The sequence below is a fragment of the Oryza brachyantha genome, chromosome 7 (assembly GCF_000231095.2).
Source record: "Oryza brachyantha chromosome 7, ObraRS2, whole genome shotgun sequence".
NCBI classification, from domain to species: domain Eukaryota; kingdom Viridiplantae; phylum Streptophyta; class Magnoliopsida; order Poales; family Poaceae; genus Oryza; species Oryza brachyantha.
In genome coordinates this window covers 5,617,759-5,638,758 of record NC_023169.2, presented here as the reverse complement: position 1 = coordinate 5,638,758, position 21,000 = coordinate 5,617,759, and the positions used below count along the sequence as shown (strand labels likewise).

At 37.6% G+C, this 21,000-nt stretch overlaps 1 protein-coding gene and 1 pseudogene across 1 annotated transcript; both read left to right on the top strand.

The window, feature by feature from the left end:
* The first annotated feature begins 12,431 nt into the window (after positions 1 to 12,431).
* LOC102704537 (guanosine nucleotide diphosphate dissociation inhibitor 2-like) lies at positions 12,432 to 18,044 on the top strand. The gene is made up of 13 exons (XM_006657540.2): positions 12,432 to 12,615; positions 12,992 to 13,054; positions 13,236 to 13,319; positions 13,683 to 13,790; positions 13,883 to 14,055; positions 14,751 to 14,862; positions 15,200 to 15,280; positions 15,359 to 15,421; positions 15,836 to 15,937; positions 16,716 to 16,840; positions 16,963 to 17,173; positions 17,256 to 17,330; positions 17,682 to 18,044. The coding sequence occupies exons 1-13, from the start codon at positions 12,529 to 12,531 to the stop codon at positions 17,736 to 17,738; spliced, it is 1,341 nt and encodes a 446-aa protein (XP_006657603.1). The 5' UTR covers positions 12,432 to 12,528; the 3' UTR covers positions 17,739 to 18,044.
* A 2,031-nt stretch (positions 18,045 to 20,075) lies between these two features.
* On the top strand, positions 20,076 to 20,672 carry LOC107304644 (annotated as a pseudogene).
* The last annotated feature ends 328 nt before the right edge of the window (positions 20,673 to 21,000 follow it).

The window sequence follows — 21,000 nt, the reverse complement described above, 5'->3', positions numbered from 1 at the left end:
TTGCACAAAAAAATAATTATTCATATTTTCTATGATTATTTATTCAAAAATAAATATTTTTTATATTTTTTATTAATTTCTAGAATAATATATGGCTAATACAAGGCTTAGGGGTAGAATGGTCACTTTTAATGTTTGTTTTCATTTAATGTATGAATTTTAGTATTTTGCATGACTAGCTTATTTACTAGTGGTGTTTTAAAGGGTTCTTGTTTATTCAGGGTGTTACGAAGAGTGCTGTCTTTTACGGGTGATATTTTGACGATTTTCCCCCAGCAAATACTGGAATGCCAAAAAAAAACCAAAGAAAAGAGACCAACCGGACCGGAGAGCCTAGCTCGCTGCTGGAGTGGCCCACCAGTCATGTCAGCTGACCCATCTGGTTAGGTCGACCAACAACCTCTCTAGCCTAGTGACTAGCTAGCTTATCAACCAACCGAATGTTTGTTCCGATGGCCAATTCCTAGTTGATTATTCTGTTCTGCGAAAAAAAAGTTTTGTGTCCTGATATCCTGATCGATCGATGTGATTCTTATGTTCAGATACAATCACTCCAGTGGATATTGGACTCAGAGATGATAATCTTGAGGATGGGAGAAGATTTGGGTTCTTTGAATCCAACTTCCTGAAGAACTCAGCAGGCACATCAACTGACTTATCCAAGTGCATCGACCGGCGGTCCGACCTATCACTTACATAAATCACCCCACTCATTTCACTTTACAAAACATACTCAGTGTGCTCTCTTAAAATTTTGTCAAAATCATTGTCTAGCTTGAGTTGGGTTCAGCAAAAGTCTCGTTTTTTTCATTTAGGCCCGTGCTTATAAGCTAAAATTTAAATTTTTAACCTTAAATTTAGATCTGACTTTGAGGGTTTTTAATCCTAGTTTATTTTTTAGCATTGGTTTTTAGATCGCTAAGCACACGTATATAAAAGTTTTATTGATAAATTATTTTTTATTTGTAAATATGTCGTTTGTCTTTTTTACTTAAAAAACCAGACAATCAACCCCCGACGCTAGCTTGCCGTATTAAAGCTGCGTTCATTTGATGTAGGTTGATGAGTAAGTTATCTGGTCCGAAAAACATAGTAACATATTAGTATATTATTAATTAATTATTAAATATAAAAAATAAAAATAGATTAATATGATATTTTAAAGCAAATTTTATATAGAAAATTTTTGTAAAAAAACACATTGTTTAATCGTTTTGAAAAATATGCGCATGAAAAAAAAAAAAGAGATCTGGGTTAACTAGCTGCACTGTAACGCGGCCTAAGTTTCTTACCAAGTCCTTTCCAAGTTGGTTGATTGACTGATTGGTCGATCGTCGTTTTGCATAGCTTGGAATTATATGATGTTGCTTCTTGTCTAGGCTTAGCTCACCTAGCTACGTCCAGGAGTTGTTTTTGGAGGAGATGGTGAACTTTAGTATAAATTATGGGTGTGGAGCCTAACTCTTATAGTAATTCAAATACGTACATGTTAGCTACAGGAAATAGATAAACGTAATTAATCACGGGGTAGTGACAGCCTTTAATTTGTGCTTTCCTTGTAATCATCTACGTTGGCTTTAGTGTGTTGGTGTTACTGATCAGGGTAGTATGTACCTCATTGATAGCCAGGACCTGCCCTTGTGCTCGAAATAGACAACTCTTTGTAGTAGTTCTAAGTTTGCCAAGTTCTACTCATGGTGAATTCTTTCGACTCTGGTAATTAACATTCTATAATTCTGTTCAACTAGATTTGCTTGTATGCTGTGTCATTCGTGGCTTCAAAATTTCTTATCATTTTGGATTTTGTACAAATTTCCATAGACAAGGATGGTAGAATTAAGAAGGATTTGTTTTATGCCATCTGTGTGTTCTTTGGTATATAAACGTGATATCCGACAGAAATTTTTACCGTCCTTTAGAAAATACTTTGAGTTACTAAATTCTTAATGTAAAATTTTAATACCTAATACCTAAATCTACTGAAGTTTGTTTAAAAAAAATACAGTAAGTCATCTTTTCAAGTATGATAAAATTGCCATGCCTTGAAATACTCCTTGGCCAAATAATACGATACGAACTCTATGGGCTTGCGGAACTTTCTTCTAAGAGAAAAACCAACAAGTATTTTTGGCGCAATTGTTGAGGATACAATTGATTTAAACTACTTTTTTTAGCCTTTTTAACATCATTAAGAAACACCTCGAGGTACCATATATTTTTCAGTATAAAAGTTTAATAACTCGAGGACTAATGTATTTTAAGATATCAAAATTTTACACTAAAATTTATTGGTATCTCAAGGTACTGTAAAAAAACCTTCTTTTTCTGTTTTTTTTCTCGGTTGAAATTTATCACACTCTTTAGTGGATTTAAAGCTGTTCTTGTTTCCTCTTGTTCTGAAGATATGATAGATTTATAGCCAGATTTTATCTCCTGGAAAACTATACGAGTCACTTCAGATCGTTAGTGAAGAAACCAAAGTACCAGTATCAGCCGTGAAGTCTCATCCGATGTCTGTGGACACTATGGTATGGTCACAATCAGAACAGATATGTAAGTCTTATTTGGCACAAGATCCAAATCCTATATCTTTATTTGATCTAAGGTTGTAAGTAAAACTAGAATTGTTTAAACTTTTATATTTCATCTAAAATAAAAAAAAATTCTATCTATGAGCGATTTATGGTCTTTAAAAAGGTACAACATATAAGCAGGTGTGAACTGAGGGTCGGTTTGGGAAGCATAATATTCTAAGTAGCCTATGAGAAGCTAGATTGTCAAAATCTAGAAAAGTTACATTTTTCAGCTTCTGGCTTCCCATTTGATCGTTTTATGGATTTTATAACTTTAGATTCTTAAAAGCTAAATATTGTTTAAAAGAGTTTCTTATTCTACATATTGCTTTCAGATATGCCCTAGCTCGGATCATAAATACAACATGGGCTTGATCGGAGTTAAAAATTGAGAAAATCTAACTAATACCATTGACAAACACTTAATTCTAATAAATGCCATCGACGAATGCGAGTTCTAAAAAATGTCATTGTATAAACGAATTTGTCTAAAAAATGTCATCGCCGTTAGAGTTCCGTCCAAATTTTCCGTTAAGTGCTATAGCATGAACAGTGTATTTAACTGTAGAAACGGACAGAACCCTAACGGCAATGGCATTTCTCAGACAAATTTGTTTGTACAATGGCATTTCTTCGAACTTGTATTCGTCAATGCCATTTTTTAGACTTAGACATTTATCAATGATATTTTTTAGATTTTTCTCTTAAAAATTTCATGGGCTTCGTCAGGGACTCTACCCATCGGCTGCGTTCGTTTTAGCCGGTCCGGCTGAACTACTACTCGTTTTTTGTTAGCACGTTTTTCAAACTACTAAAAAATATATTTCGTGCGAAAAATTTTTATATAAAAATTGTTTTAAAAAATCAAATAAATCTATTTTTCAAATTTTTAATAAGTAATACTTAATTTAGAACGCAGCCGTCGTGGCTCTCACTGCTAGTGAGAGATAGAATCATGCGCTGAGAGAGCTCACTTGACCGGTGCTCTATGCATGCTGATGTCGGCTGTGAGGCCACCGGCTCTAAGATCCAATTGTAACAAAACAAGAGATGACAAATCTTGAAGGTGGTCGGTGAACTCGATGATGCATATTAATTTGCTGTGACGAGGGTGGATTCGTGGAATTAATCCAAGGCTGGAACAACGACCGGCCGGAAAGACAATCCTTGCGGCAGATACGCAAATTCAGGCTAACAAGTTCCTAAAATTTTTTTTTCCAAAAACATCACATCGAATTTTTAGAAATCTAAATAAAACATTAAACAGAGATGAACCAAAAAACTAGTTGCACAGTTATAGAAGAAATCTTGAGACGAATCTTTTGAGCCTAATTAGTCCATAATTAGTCATAAGTGCTACAGTAACCAACATGTGCTAATGATAGATTAATTAGGCTCAAAAGATTCGTCTTGCAGTTTATAGGCTAGCCGTGAAATTTGTTTTTTTCATTCGTGTCCGAAAACCCCTTTCGACATCCGGTCAAACGTTTGATGTGATATTTTTATCAAAAAAATTTTGGCAACTACACAACACCTCATGTTTCTAGCCTCCGAACTCCAAGGTACCTGGCCCGTGGAAAAACACGCCCGGTATCTGGCGGTACCGATTAAACTCTCAATCTGTAGCTGAGATTTGCACCTCATCTTTTCTCTTTACTTATATTTGTAAGATAAAAAGTAAACTTTCGACCTTAAATTCAACGTTGATTCGAGGGTTTTCGGTTTTCACCATAGTTTATTATTCGAGCTTAACTTTTAGATCGCTAAGAATAATGTATATAAAAATGTTATTTATAAATTATTTTCAGTTTGTAAATATTAAAAAGTCAAACAATCAACGTATTTGGATATCTTCCGATCCTTACGACGCGTCCTTACGTTGTAAGGACCGTAAAATTGATATACGTCCACATGTACGTAGATTTGTGAAGTTAGAAATACCCGTACCGAAAAAATCTCAGGTATATATACCAAATAGGACCTTATTCTCTATCAAACTCGCCAAACTAGCTTATTGCTACAGAACTAATATACCTGTGGATGAGTAGAAGCCAGTGATGCGGTTGGACGAGAGGTCGAGCTCCCTGAGCTCCGTGAGCGGCGCGAGGACGGCCACATCGATGGCGCCGTCGATCTTGCCGGACTCGGTGAAGAACGGCCTGTCGAAGAGCACGACCCGGCCGCGGCCGTCGCACGTTACCCGCGGCCAGGCGCAGCAGTCGGGTTCGGCGGCGGTGAGGTTGCCGGCCCCCCAGTCGTCGAACTCCGCCGGCGTCTGGTAGAGCGCGTTGAGCCGTATGAGCGCCGCGGCTTCCTCCTCGGGGCAAGCGCCGGAGCCGGCCGCCGCCAAGGATAGCACCACCGCGACGGCGGCGGCGCACGAGAGGGTTCCCAAGACGAGCAGCCCCGTCGGCAGACACCGAAGCACCCGCGGCATGAGATTATATTTTGGCTTGGCTGGGCATGCATGTAGTGTATGTTTATGCTCGTAATTAAGCTAGTTCTCGATGGAGGAAGACTCGAAGTCCATGGTCAAATTAAAGCTCACATGCTCGCTGGAGTGGTGGACGACGGAGAAAATTTTAATTATACAGTTGTAATACTGGTCACTAGCCGGACGCTGGTGGACATACATGGCCATTTGGGCCACCCCGCACGACACCGCACGGCACGGCACGACACTGCCGGGCCTTCCAGTTTCTCGACGGCGCGTGTTGCAAATGTAAACGCTCCATGCATTCCAAGGAGCAGCGACCAACGACTTATAGAAACGATTAGGTTTAGGGTGAGCCCGTTGGTGTTGGCTTAGCCCAGGAATCAAACTACCGGGGAGCGACTTACGATCTCCGGCAAAGAGTCACGCGAGTGTACACACACGAGCAGCAAACAAGAGAAAATATACACTGAAAATACACACTGGCGACGAACACCACTTTGTTTTTTTCACTGTATTGCTTCTACCACTTACAAACTGATGAATACACGGCTTTTATAGCCTCGCACACAGGCACACGACTAACAGCCCGGCCACATCGTAAGCACGATCATGAGCCACTAACTCATGCACGATCTGCGCGCCTCACGCGCAAGCATCGCTCCTCCGAGCTGACCACAACACGTACGTGCTCCACTAACCTGCATGTAGCTAACTAATTTGCCGTTACTCCTTTTATTCTCTAGACTGACTTAGTTGCTAGTCATGCATGCAACACATGCATGCACTTATCACTAGCAATGGCTAACTCTAGATGCAACCTGAACTAATCACAGCCTACATGACACACATGCATGCATTTACTTCTAGGATCTACGTGAACAGATCAGGTGCCTATCTACCATCAACTAATACAAATATTTAAAACACGTACAGGTCAGGATTAGTGCTAACAGTTGGGGTTAGGATTCGAAGAGATCATGGATGGATGGAGAGCTCACCTGCGTTGCCGGGAATGGTGTAGAAGAGCCGATGGGCCAACGGGAATGAGGGGAGGCAGGAAGAGATTGGCGCCCGCGTGCGTCGTCCACTCTCGTGCCAACCAACGGCGGCGTGCGTCATGCCCTCGATGTTCGGCGGCGGGAGGAGGAGGAGAGGGCTAGCCGGCTAGATGGCCGATGGGGCGAGGGCAGGCGGCGGGCGGATCATGCGAGGAGATCGATGGAGAGGAGGAGGTGACGGCTGAGATGCCTAGAATTTTGGTGCCCCTTTTAGAACGAACTTTTATTTTATTTAATAAATAATGTAAAATATATATTTTTATTTCTAAAATTTACAAATCTAACCTCCTAGAGAGCGGAAAGGAGCCGGAGACAGACGATGACGCGGCGCGGATGTAATTTTGCAATTTGGCCCTTGCGCCTAGGAACTTTTTGATTGAACTATGGTTTGATATATATATTTATAACATATGTAAACATTTAATCATAAGTACTGTGGTCACCGCCACTCTCTTCTATTATAGAGACCAGAGGTCGAATCCTTACATGAGCAGAGGATTCGACATCTCCAATCTGAGTTTTGCTCAAGTCTCAAATAAACTCAGCAACATATTCAAACAAATTCTGACCATCGGTTAAATTCTTAGAATGTGACAGGCCAATCGGCTATCGAGCCGATAGGTAACTAATAATCCAACTGACAAGACGAACAGTAAAACAGGTCGATCGACTAAAAAGCTTGGATCAGCTAGAAACTTAATAGAAATAGACTTAAATTAAATATCAGACCAACGTAATCCGCCAAGTTACCTATTAATATTAGTCGATCGGACAAGCCCTTATAACCAGATCGAACCAAACATCATAGATTGGACTTAACCAACACAGTATGCAGTCGAGCACGATATAATTGTAGGAAATTTGAAGATCGATAAGGCTCATAAATAAACTAATAAATTACTTTGAATAATTTTAATTAATAATGAATGCTTTGCTGCGATTGGCTAAATCCAATTTGCATGCAATCCTCATAAGCCGATGCAATATAAATAACTGCCGATCTAACCGAATCAAGCTGATTTGTATAAAAATAATGCAGTAAAGTGATCGGCTACTCCATTGATATAAATGTGATAAACATGTAGATCGGCAAATATCATCTCAGCTATAGACGGCGGACAAATAACCAAGATCTATAAAATATCGAGCGTATATCACTAAGAATAATCATAGAAGATCGGACCCAACCAAGACAGTTCAAGATTACGTCTAGCAATGTCAGGCGAGATACTAAACAGATCTACATTGCTATCAAGCCAAAGAGCCAATGACTGATAACTTATCGACTGGTACACCGATAAAACAATGAATAAAATACGTCGATCTGATATAAACCATTTGATAAACGCAATTTACTAGATCGGACCGAACCAAGACAGTATTAGATTGAATATGTCAAATAGCAAATATCAATCTAACGTAGATCGTCCAAAGTGGTCGACCAGATCAACTCAAAACATAAAAGTGATCTAAACTGAAACTAATATGATAACTAGCAATCACACAACCAGATTAGAATATCGGACCGAACCAAGACAGTTCTAATCTAGCCGATACGATTAGCTTGGCCCGATGGAATGTAGGACTTACCCTTCCACCGGAGATCGAGACGATGTAGCCCGTGTCAGGTGGCAAGTTTCGTCGGAGTTGAAACCTCGGTTAGAAGGATGGCGATGCGCCGAGAGTAATTGATCTATTGATTGAGACGTAGATGATTTACAATGACCCCACGCATACATATTTATACCCTCGGGTGGATGCTAGTCCGTGTTGGACACGAAATACGACTCCTAATAGATAAAAAGAAATAACAAACTCTTATGTAGATTCTATCTTTAACACCCAAGTCTCGATCGGACTCTAACTCTCTTAAAGAAAAAGAAAAAAATTTAAACTAACTCTAATTAACAGATAAAATTAAATTACACAGATTCTGATATTACCGAATCTATCTGTAACATTCTAGGCCCAATCGGACTCTATTTCTTATCCGATCTAGACTTCATCGGTTGAATCTGAGTTATATTCCGCCTGGTCTTCTATCCGATTATCATGTTTCCTGCTCGATTCGGTCTTTAATCACAATTCAATCTCCAACGGCAATTATTCAAATTCTAGTGTTAATAGTTGTACATATATGTATCAAATCGCGGTTTAATCGAAAAGTTCCTGGGCACGAGCGGCAATTTTGCATTTTTGCATAAAACCTCTTGCCACCCTTACAAAGGGCGGCAAGGGGCCAAACGCAAAATTCACCCGGCCGCCGTTATTGTATTAACCGTTGTCCGCCGCGCCGTATGTCACGTAGGCTTTTCCGCCCTCCTAGAGGACGACGGAAGGTTAGATATGTGATTTTTTAAATGAAAAATCAATTTTGTGAATTATTTAATAAATAAAATTAAAAATCCAAAATATTTCTTTTATAACGGGCCAGGCCGATGCGAGGGGCGTGCCGTAGGCCTGGGCGACTGTCCTGTCCTGCTACTGCTAGACATCCAACAGTTGGAGCATGCCGTATGACGCCAAGGCCGTTAAAGTCATGCTCGTGCTGGCCTAGCGTTCCTGCAGTTTGGCCCAAGCATGGCATCTAATGTTTGGATACAGTAATTTTTTTTTATAGTTGTTTGTCACATCGAATGTTTGACGTTAATTAGAAGTATTAAATATAAACGAATAACAAAACTAATTGCATAAATAAATGCTATTTTATTAGACAAATTTTTTAAGGCTAATTAATCTACGATTAGTAAATGTTTACTATAGCATCACATTCGATAATCATGGACTAATTAGGCTCAATAAATCTGTCTCGCGAAATAGTCCAGAGTATGAGGTGGGTTTTATTAATAGTCTATATTTAATACTTCTAATTAATGTCCAAATATTCGATGTGACCGTGACAAAAAAACAGCGGAGATCCAAACACCCCAATAGTCACGGGCCGGCCTACACAACCAAGCTTAGATAAGAAAAATAAGGTCCTACATGTCTAAGCCTTATAACTTATAACTAACTAGCCAAAACAAAATAATATATCCAATATGTAGGACCAAACTCACAGTTAGTCCAGCCACAATTAACTGACTATAACAAAATCAGCTGTCCAAATAGCGAAAAATTCAGTCAGAAGTTCAAATCAAAGGAACCAAAATACTACACAACAACCTCAATGTAGTCCTAGGCATGTGCGATACACCAAAATGAGTAATTAAGCCGTTTAGAACATAAATTCCAATTTAAGTTGACTAAAATTAACCTTACATCGGGATCATACAGTGTAATTCGATTAACGGTAAGCCACAGGCCATATTTAAGTAGTAATTCACAAATAATTAAATTATTTGGGAGAAGAGCACTGTGCAACCTATACTGGTTTATTTGAATGAATCCAAATATTACATTCCCACTAAAAAGTTATTATATCGATGGATCTAGGTACAGCAGACCATAATCTTCCAACCATATTTTGCTTGCACTTACATCATACTAATTAATCTATGGAAGCAATAAAAGATATCATATTGATGGATCTATGGAAGCAAGAAAAGATAAAATCGCACAATCTTAGGATTAGGATATGTGTAAGAAGATCGTTGGTGGGGATAGAAATTTGAGCGATTACACTTTTACCTGCAATATTTAATTTCATCCATTCGTTTTTCCAACCAAAGGTGCAGATCAAATGCTACAGTACCATCACTGCAACGATGCACTTTTTTTTCATTGTGTGAACAGAGGCTCCAACAGTCTAATTAAGACCTTAGATGCAGTTTGGACAGTTCTCATGTAATTGCTTAAGTTATAGTCATACTGGTCACTGCATACGAACCAAATCACAATATTTAATGTGGACAGAAAATAATGGCCAGTAAAATATTCCTTTTTTATTTAACTAACACGGTTAAGTTTGGGATCACAGTGTTTTTTTTACCATGTCTTATTTAAATTTCTTTGCACTAACTAAATACTTGTGCTTTTGCTACAGATAAACCTATTGGTTTTTTAGAACAATCCATCCAATAGATGTCTTTACATCCTAAAATTGCACTTTATAGATGAAATAAGATTGATCCAATATGTAGAAATATTTTGCAACATTAAGTACACTAGCAATATACCCATGTTGATGTTACGGTATCATAATATTTATATTCACGCCTCATTTCAATTTCATTTTAGTTAAATTATTTTTTAAAAATAGGTCTAATTATACTTTAAGTCGATTCAAGTCATATATCAAATATACATCTACTAACGTATGGTGACATTTGATAATAAAAATCACACAATTAAAAGAAATATTATGTTTTGGACATTGCACAATTTTATCTATCCATAGCCATATTCAAACGAATTTTATAGCCATATGTGTACCATCCACTGCTAGTTATATAGCTATGCTAACGCTACGGTAATACTAGATAATGTAAATTAAATAATCAAATAAAGATTTACGTTTTGGACAAGAAGATTGTTTTCTTCTTTTGCATAATTGAATCTATCATTGAATACAAGAGATATGCACACCATCCACAATGTTTCTAGCCACTCCGCTTTGCCACATTAATATTTGGGTGTTTGTTTGTTTTTAATTTTCCTAGCAGTGTAATAAAAAAAATGAGCACCAGCTGCTGACGGTGGGATAAACGGCCAACACAAGACACAGCTGGCACGAAGAAACTCAAAACAAAACACAGCTGGCAGGGGCCAAACGCAAAATTCACCCAGCCGCCGTCATCGTCTTCACTGTCCGCCACGCCATGTGGCATGTAGGTTTTTCCGCCCTCCTAGAGAATGGTAGGATAGGAGGTTAGATCTGTGATTTTCGAAAGAAAAAATCAATTTTGTGAATTATTTACTAAATGAAATTAAAAATCCAAAATATTTCTTTTATAATGGGTCGGGCCCACACAACCAAACTTAGATATGAAAAATAAGGTCCTACATGAGCAAGCCTACACTGAGTCCAGTTATAACTAACTAGCCAAAACAAAATAATATATCCAATATGTACGACCAAACCCACAGTTAGTCCAGCCACAAGTAACTGACTATAACAAAATCAGATGTCCAAGTAGTGAAAAATTCAGCCAGAAGTTCAAATCAAAGCAACCAAAAGACTACACAACAACCTCAATGTAGTCCTCCTAGGCATGTGTGATACACCAAAATTGAGTAATTAAGCCGTTTAGAACATAAATTCCAATTTAAATTGACACAAAATTAACCTTACATCTGGATCATACTGTGTAAGTCAATTAATGGTAAGTCATAGGCCCTATTTAAGTAGTACCTCTCCGTTTTAAAATATAAGGCTTTCTAGTATTGTGATAGCAATGAATCCATATATATATATATATTCATCAATTAATAAATTTAGACAATACTAAAAACTCTTACAATATAAAACGAAACGAAGGTAGTAATTCATAAATAGTTAAATTGTTTGGGAGAAGAGCACTGTACAACCGATACCGGTCTATTTGAATGAATCCAAATATTACATTCCCACAAAAGTTATTATATCCATGGATCCAGGTACAGCGGAATCATAATCTTCCAACCATATTTTGCTTGCAGTTACATCATACTAATTAATGTATGGAAGCAATAAAAGATATCATATTGATGGATCTATGGAAGCAAGAAAAGATAAAATCGCACAATCTTAGGATTAGGATATGTGTAAGAAGATCGTTGGCGGGGATAGAATTTTGAGCGATAATACTTTTACCTGCAATATTTAATGTGAACAGAAAATAATGACCAGTAAACTATTCATTTTTTTAATTTAACGTTGCTAAGGGCATGTTCACGGTACAACTTATTATGGGCTCTATCTCAAACCACGTCAGCAGAAAAAACTCCTTATACAAAGGATAATCTTTTAAGCCGACTCTTCATAATTACTGGCTAATTACTTCCCCGTTCACGTTCTATCTGATCAGTGCAAAAAGCATATTTTTTTAGTTGTCCCCTCGTTTCACGTCAGCGAGCATGCAACGATAGAGACGATAATAAGAGCTCTTTGTACATGCCATACCTGTTGGATCACATTTTTTTAACTATTTAATGTTATTTAAATTTCTTTGCACACATGTAGAATTACAAGTCACCCTAAACTAACTTACATAAATAGACAATTACAAATTTATATATATTTTTAATAAGACTAACGCCAATAAAAAGTTATTTAAAAAAACCGTAGGCGGAAGTCGGAACGGCGAACAGGTCAAAAGGAAAGCAAGGCAGGGCGTGCACGCGCGTCGCCGCCGTGCGCGGGAGGGGCGAAATTTTCTCCGCGGCCACTGCACTTTGGACCGAGCCGCCCTCCTCCCCTTCCCTTCTTCCCGCGAGGCCTCCCTCGCCTTGCGCTTCCCCCCTCCTCTCCTCTCTCCTCTTCTCCAGACCACCTCCTCCTCGGCTCCGAGCTCAACTCGACGCCGATCAACCCACCGCCATGGACGTCGAGTACGACGTCATCGTCCTCGGCACGGGCCTCAAGGAGTGCATCCTCAGCGGCCTCCTCTCCGTCGACCGCCTCAAGGTCTCCTTCTCCATCTCTCGCTCGCCCGCGCGCACGGATCGGAGTGTTGGTTTCCATTTCTATTTGGTCGATCGATCGATCAGTCCCCCTCCCGTTTCTGATTCGTCAACCGTTCCCCTTTTCGTCCTTTGTGATGCCAGAGTTTACAAATATTTTTTTTTGGGTAAAATCATTCGAAGAAAAGGCTGATCTGGTCGTACATTGCTTTGTGATATGATTAACAGTGAAAAATTGACGATGATGTGGAACAAACAAGCGACTTTTTTTGTGTGTTTTGTACGAACGATATCGAATTCGCCTTAGCTTTGTCATGGGGATCGAAAAATATCATTGTCAGAGAATGATGTAAAAGTGTATCCATTTTGTGCATCACCAGGTGCTACACATGGACAGGAACGACTACTATGGTGGAGACTCCACATCGCTGAATTTGAATCAGGTGATGAGGCTTAACCCTCCCTACCCAAAATCTGGCAGCTTGAATCTATCAATTTCGATTTTTCGGACGTGCTTAGGGATGCCAAATGTTTAATATCCTCATCAAAACTAGTTTCAACTCCTTTTATGTGGTTACATATCAAATTAATGGAATTATCTGATCAAGCCATTGTCTGCACCAGCTTTGGAAAAGGTTCAAGGGAGAAGAGACGCCACCGGCGCACATAGGGGCTAGCAGAGACTACAATGTAGATATGATTCCGAAGGTCAGGCCTGGTTTCAATACACACACATATATATACCCCATCATCATTATGTGTATACATACATATATACATATTAACATACAAAAATGGATGGTTTTTGCGCGAATTCCCACAATCCAGGACAACAAACTACACATAATGTACCCCATCATCATTATGTGTAGTTTGTTGTCCAGCATTGCGAGGAATTCGCGCGGAAACTTATTGGAACTGAGTTTTTTTACTGTTGCACAGTTAAATGTTCTTTAATTGCAAGTGCATATGTAAACATTTGTAGGATATGCTCTGTAGAACTGCGTGATGATGAGTGTGTTCTTACCTCCTTTCTAGCTACTAATATATAATGCATGTTCTTATGACTAGTTTATGATGGCAAATGGTGCTTTGGTTCGTGTACTTATTCACACTGGTGTTACCAAGTACTTATCGTTCAAAGCTGTCGATGGGAGCTATGTCTTCAATAAGGGAAAGGTTTGATTTTTCATTCTAATGTGTGCATACTACATACTGCAATTGGTATGTCATATAACACAATTATACACATATGCTATTTTGGATCACAGATCCATAAGGTTCCCTCTACTGATATGGAAGCTCTCAAGTCTCCATTGATGGGACTGTTTGAGAAGCGCAGAGCAGGGAAGTTCTTCCTTTATGTGCAAGATTACAAGGAAAATGACCCAAGTACCCACAAGGGATATGACCTTACAAAAATGACCACTAAGGAACTTATCTCGTGAGTACCTATTTTTACTGCTGCTTTTGTGTCCCTTTTTGTCTCACATAGAATAAATACATAATTTACTTTTGATGAAAAGAAGATTTAATTTGTCTGAAATTTATATTTGGATCCTACATGTTTGCTGAGCTCTGTTCTATCTTCGGTACACATTTCCAATTATGATAATGAAGCACCTTAGAATCAAATATCAATGGCACCCTGCCAAAAAAAAAGAATCAAGGATGGGCCTCAATTGCTTTCTTTGTATTCTCTGTTCAAAAAAGCTGCAACGTGGTACTCCAGTTTGGGAGCTATAGGCATAAGGCATCCAGAACACATTCAGATACATCAATTTGATTCCTACAATACGATTCAGAACGTCCATCGACATGAATCATGCATAGTTCCCCCTCATCGTAATATAAAAAAAATGCCAGTTGCACACCTACACCAATTTTATCGTCAGAAAACCATCATTGATACACCTTCAATTCGTTTAAAGATAAGCATAACAATTAGGTAAATTTCATTCATTAGCTGTAAATTGACACAAGAAGTCAACAAACTTATTCATGCATTTCATTTTTCTTGGTCTATGATTCATACATTTTCTGATCTTTTTGTCTAGCACACTATTTTAAGAACCTAAATTAGTTGTGCAATTTATTGATTCAATCTATTGAGACTTCTTCTATCATTTCTTTTTCCAGAAAATATGGTTTGGATGATAATACTATAGACTTTATTGGCCATGCAGTGGCTCTTCATAAAGAGGATAACTACTTGACAGAACCAGCAATTGACACTGTAAAGCGGATGAAGGCAAGTCTTTCTGTCTTTCGACTTCTAAGTATTAGAAAGTAAGCTCAGATCAAAACTAGTCCTGACAATCTGATGAAATTATAATCCCTATATCACATCATGTTTTTGCGTACAAATGATGAACAGAACATTATACTGGGTTGTCTACCAGTCTATGACGTGTGAACAAAACTAAAGTCATGATATGTCAATTTCAACCACTAAACAACTTCTTGTAACAATTTGGAAACTAGATCCTTATACCGCAATGCTACATATAGTTTACACTTTATGCCTATCAGATCATTTCGCTTCTACCCAGGTATTGTCTGTTACCTAACACTTTGAATTATTGCAGCTTTATGCAGAATCAGTAGCTCGTTTTCAAGGAGGATCACCATATATTTATCCCTTGTATGGCTTAGGAGAGCTGCCACAGGTCAATACTCTTACACTTTGTCATCGATACCAGCAATCGTAAATGGTTGATATAATGATTTATTTTTCTTTGATCCAGGGTTTTGCAAGGCTTAGTGCTGTCTATGGAGGGACATACATGTTGAATAAGCCAGGGTGCAAGGTACAATTTCTTAATGATGAATTGAAATGTTGAAAATCCTAAATAATTTATTTGGTGATCTGGGATGGTAAATCAGAGTGTTAGGATTTAAAGGTGCAAAAGCAAAAAAAAACAGGAATATTGATGATTATTGCTTTGAAAATGAATAATAGATCAAACTATCAAGTCAAAAGAAAAATATTATGTTAGCATAATCCAGACTTTGGATAGTTCCACTCTTTATTTGATTACACCAGTTATAAGAATAGTAGATGCTAGTGCTAATGAATTGTAGCATGACAAATTAATAATTGTTGTAGTTCTGTTCATGTAAACCGGGAGCATAGCCCTACATTAGTTCTCATGCTGTAAGGTTAAATCCATTTCATTGGTAAATATGTGATTTTCTGATCAAATATTTGTGGGCATATTCAGGTAGAATTTAATGATCAAGGAAAAGTTTGTGGTGTTACATCAGAAGGGGAGACTGCAAAATGTAAGAAGGTTGTCTGTGATCCATCATACATACCTGATAAGGTAAACAACACCCTTTTTTCCTATGTTCAAACAAATAGTTGTACTCAAAGGGAGTATTATCTCAGTGATTGCCTTCCAAATTAGTTAATTATGCCATACTTCTATCAAGATTGTTTGCAGAAAGAGACTGCTGTCGGATAAAAAACGTCCTTTTTTGCACTTGAAAGCCATTAATTACGTATTCAGCATCTAGGAGGACTATGATGTAATTTACTACTATATCCGTCCCAAAATATTTGTTTTTATAGAATTCAAATTTTGTTCCAAAATAGTTGCCACCCACTCAGTCCCAACCAAAAATTCAAATTTCTCAAAATAGTTGCCACTACTTGTCCCATCAATCAACTAAAAATTCAAATTTCTCCCTATTATACCCTTAACCACCCACTCAGTCCCAACCATGCAATATTTAATAAGAGGTACCATAGTCTTTTTTTTCAACCCTTAATATATGCCAAACAGCCTAGAAATACAAGTATTTTTGGGATGGAGGAAGTATCTCTCATGTTAGCCTCCTCAGCTCTTCTCTAAATATAAAGTCATCCTAGAACATTGAGGTACTTTTGTACATTTTCCAGTTTTGTCTTATCTACATAAATGCTACTGCTCTCATGGATAAATGACTAATTCTTTGCATTCTGAGTAGAATTGAAGAGTATCAAAGCTATTTAGCTAATTTCTTAGTTCCTGTTCACAAGTCCAAAACAACTTATATTTAGGATCAGAGGACATTCAGTTTTTTAACAGAACTAATGAGAATCATCTTATGTTATACCAGGTTAGAAAAGTTGGAAAAGTCTTTCGGGCAATTGCTATCATGAGCCATCCAATCCCAAATACTGCAGATTCTCACTCAGTCCAGATCATAATACCACAAAAGCAACTTGGTCGCAAATCAGACATGCAAGTATTCCATATATCACCTATTGTTTTATCCATGTCCAGTTGTTACATTTATAGATTATTCTTGGTCTATTTGTTATTTCTATTATTGTAACAAAAGAATGTTCACTGGTGCATACCAGGTATGTTTTCTGTTGTTCCTATTCTCACAATGTTGCATCAAAAGGGAAGTTCATCGCATTTGTGTCAGCACAAGCAGAGAGCGAAAACCCTGAGGCAGAATTGAAACCAGGAATTGATCTTCTTGGGCCAGTGGATGAGTTATTTATTGATACATATGACAGATTTGAACCTGCTAATGATCCATCTTCAGACAATTGTTTCATCTCAACAGTAAGTCGTGGAACAAGTGTAGGTTTCACATATGGCCAAAAATGCATTCAGAAAGAAACATTTAATTCAATTTGTTTTTCAGAGTTATGATGCCACAACACACTTTGAGTCCACTGTGATGGATGTTCTTTCCCTTTATACAAAGATCACAGGAAAGGTATATTTTTCTTCTTTTCAACTTTAGTTGTCTGCACTAGAGTACAGAGCCAAGTTTCTAAAAAAGGCACCTAGTTAATTCACAATTTGGTAAGGATATCAGCATATAACTCTTAGCATCATATTCAGACTGCAGCAATCAGAGTTACCGTATTCCAGGATTGCAATAATTGAACTAATATTGTATTTTTCGTTCTGGCATCGACATAAAAACATTAGTATTTTTAATGTTTTGCATTTCCTTTGTTTTGGTAGTGGTTTCTTAGTTCAAAAAAGAATTCCTTTGATTCAACCATCTTTTTCTCAACTCAGCAACATACTTATGTTACTCCACTTGCCATTTTTTTTCCAGACGGTTGATCTCAGTGTGGATTTAAGTGCTGCGAGTGCTGCTGAAGACGATATCTAATACTTGTTGAACTGTCCTTTGGTGCACAAAGGAAATTATTTGTGCATTGTTTTGCTCTTTGCGTTAGGTTTATATAAGATTTCTCTCTTTTATTCCAAACTATAGCGCCTGAGTTTTTCATCTCTTTTCTTCCAAACTATAGTGGTTGAGTTTTATTGGTAATTTGATAATGATGTATATTCTAAGATAATAGCAAATTAGCAATATTGTCAGAGCTGATACGCCAATATGCCATGTTTAGCCTGCCAGTAAACAACTGTTCCAGTTGTTCAGTTTATTTAATTTCATTCTCAAATGTTGTGGATAGTGCCCTGTTCTATATGGCTGCCCTATTCTTCAAGAAATATATGACCACCACGTTCTTTTGGTATATAGTAATCCAGTGAATATGACTTTGAGAGATTGTGTTAGAAAGAGGGAGGAAGAGGACGACGATGACATGATGCTCTTTCTTTTCCCTGTCCTTTCTCTTTTGGGTTCTAACCGAGGAGGGGAAAAACAACAACGTCATAGCCTTGAGATATCGGGTGCGGAGGAGGTCCGTCGGTTGCTCTAAGGACACGTGAGGAACTGTTTGATAGCTTTTTGGATGGAACCCTGGATCTTCAATTATTTGGCCGATTACCATCGAAGGAACGAACTTGTCCTTGATACGAAAATCAAGAATTGAGTAGAAACTTGGATTCTTTCTTTGGATGCTTAGCCATAACTCTTCCTATGAGGATCTCCGGATCCAATTTCACCACAGCAATGATACATTTCACCACCACCTAAAGCACACCTTCAAGCATGTTATGCTAGGCCTTGCTTGCGAATTCATGAAACCTCCTAACCGCAATCTGGTCCATCCAAAAATTGCCACAAATCCGAGATTCTTTTCTTTCTTCAAAGACTGTCTTGGTGCCTTTGATGTCACCCACATTCCTATTTGGTTAAATACCCAATCTAGTCCCTTAAGTTTTATCATAGGCTCAATTTGATCCTTGAGCTTTTGAGCTTTTATTTTGTTCATATGTGTCCTCTAAGTATTTGTTTTGGCTTAAAATCATTCTTGGACCCACATAACGTGCCACGTGGCTAATCACACTCAAAATTTATATTATAAAATGTCTCTTTTGACCTTAGCTTGAAATTGCAGACACTAGAAAAAATAAATAGATAACATTATATATGTACTCTCCATTATTTTAGTAAATGCACATGAGGGTTTAGCTAATTATTGCATATCTTGGAAGTAAATAATCATTTTTCATTTTTACATAAATGATTGTGCATTACCCACATGTACAAAAATTCATCATACACAAAAATTATTAGATGTATGTATATACAATGATGGGTATATCGAATTTACTAAAGATATCATTTTACTGCATAAATAGCAAGGCATATTTTTTCCCTTGTTCTTACATATGTGAATGAGGGGTATAAGAGTCATTTACCATGAAAGATGTTGATAAGGTTTAACCATGTGCTTCTCTAAGTGGGTCCAAGGACAAGTTTAAACAAAAAAAACTTTAAGGAGTAAAATGGATAGATTGAAATGTCAAGGACTAAACTGAGCCTTAGGTGAAATTTGAAAGATCAATTTAGCTATTCACCCTTCCTATTTCAATTGCCTCTGAAAAAACTACCCCTTTTAGAAATAGGAAGTCAACACTGAGCATCAATGTTATGATTGCTTGTGATTTTGACCTTACGATCACGTATGTTTCTAGTGGATGGGAGGGTTCTACTACGGACTCTAGAGTGTTGAGGTCGGCTATGAGCAAAGGATTCAAGGTGTCTCCAGGCAAGTTTTGTCTTGTTGATGGCGGGTATGCAAACACTTCTTTTCTAGCACTGTATCGGGGAGTCAGATACCACTTGAAAGAGTTTGGGGCTAGACATAGAAGACCACAAAATCCTAAAGAGTTGTTCAATCATCGACATGCGCTACTAAGGAATCATGTGGAAAGGACTCTAGGAGTGCTTAAGAAGCGCTTTCCTATTCTTAATGTCGCAACATTCCACAAGTTGAAGAATCAATTCAAAATACTCATTGCAAACGTTATATTTTACAATCTAATTAGGAAAATTGAAGGAGATGAGTTGTGGTTGGATGATCAACCAGATAATATCGACTCAACAGACTTCCTTGATTTGCCAAGTAGTGATTAGGACAATTCAGCTAGTAGTGAAGAAGGCAACACATTGAGACTCAATTGCTCAAGAGATGTGGGTCCAGTATCAGTAGCAAGTACATTAGTCATGAGTCATATAATAATTGAATAAAGCCATGTATAATATAAGTCATCATGTAATAGTTGAATAAAGTTATGTATATATATGACAACTATGGTTGAAAGTGGTTCACCAAAACTCAGAATGATTCCAAAGGGGTCTCCTAAGTTTGATAGGATGCTATTTGCGACAAGTACTAGGATGAAGATAGTCTCTCATCAAAACAAACTTGCTAAGAAGACCGCAAGCTCTCCGAAAGGTATGGTATTTATTGTTTATTTATGATTTCTCAATACTCATCACAATGTACATCTATTATGTCTGTAAATGATTATAACGATACTTCCTTTTAGGAAACCAAGTCAAGTAGAGGGCAATTTGGAACGCAGAGTTGGAGAAGTCACTTGTTGAAATCCTTTTCGAGTAAAAAGACAGTTGTTATAGAGGTGATAATGGTTGGAACACTGAAGGATGGAATAGAATGGTGAAGGAATTCCACACATGAAACAAATACGTATCATTCACCAAAAGTCAAGTTCAAGAGAAGGAGAGTTAACTGAAAAGAGATTACACAATGTTGAAAGCGGTCAGACAACAAAGCGGGTCTTCTTTGAACGAGAAGAGATGCATGGTCGAGGGATCGCCAGCTATGTGGCAAATAACTTGCAAATTGTAAGTGGATTTGTGATCAATATCTTCCTTTGCATGTGATCTGTGATTTCTTTGATGCCATACAATGATTTGTGATTTTCGTTTTGCATGTGCAGACATTCCCAAAGATCAAAAAGTTTCACAACAAGACCAACTTTCCCTTGTATGATGCACTTGGTGAGCTATATGACGGTAAGTTTCTGTTGTCTATTTCCTACATTTCCAACATGTATAACCAGTCCAGTTTCAGTAAGCAAAATCATACTTTTGGGCAGGAGATGTGGAATTTCTTTTGAAGGTAATTAATTATGGTTAAATTGAAATAGGTGACTTATTGTGTGGGTGAAAGGTATACAAATAATTTGTGATTGAGATTGAGATTATGTTG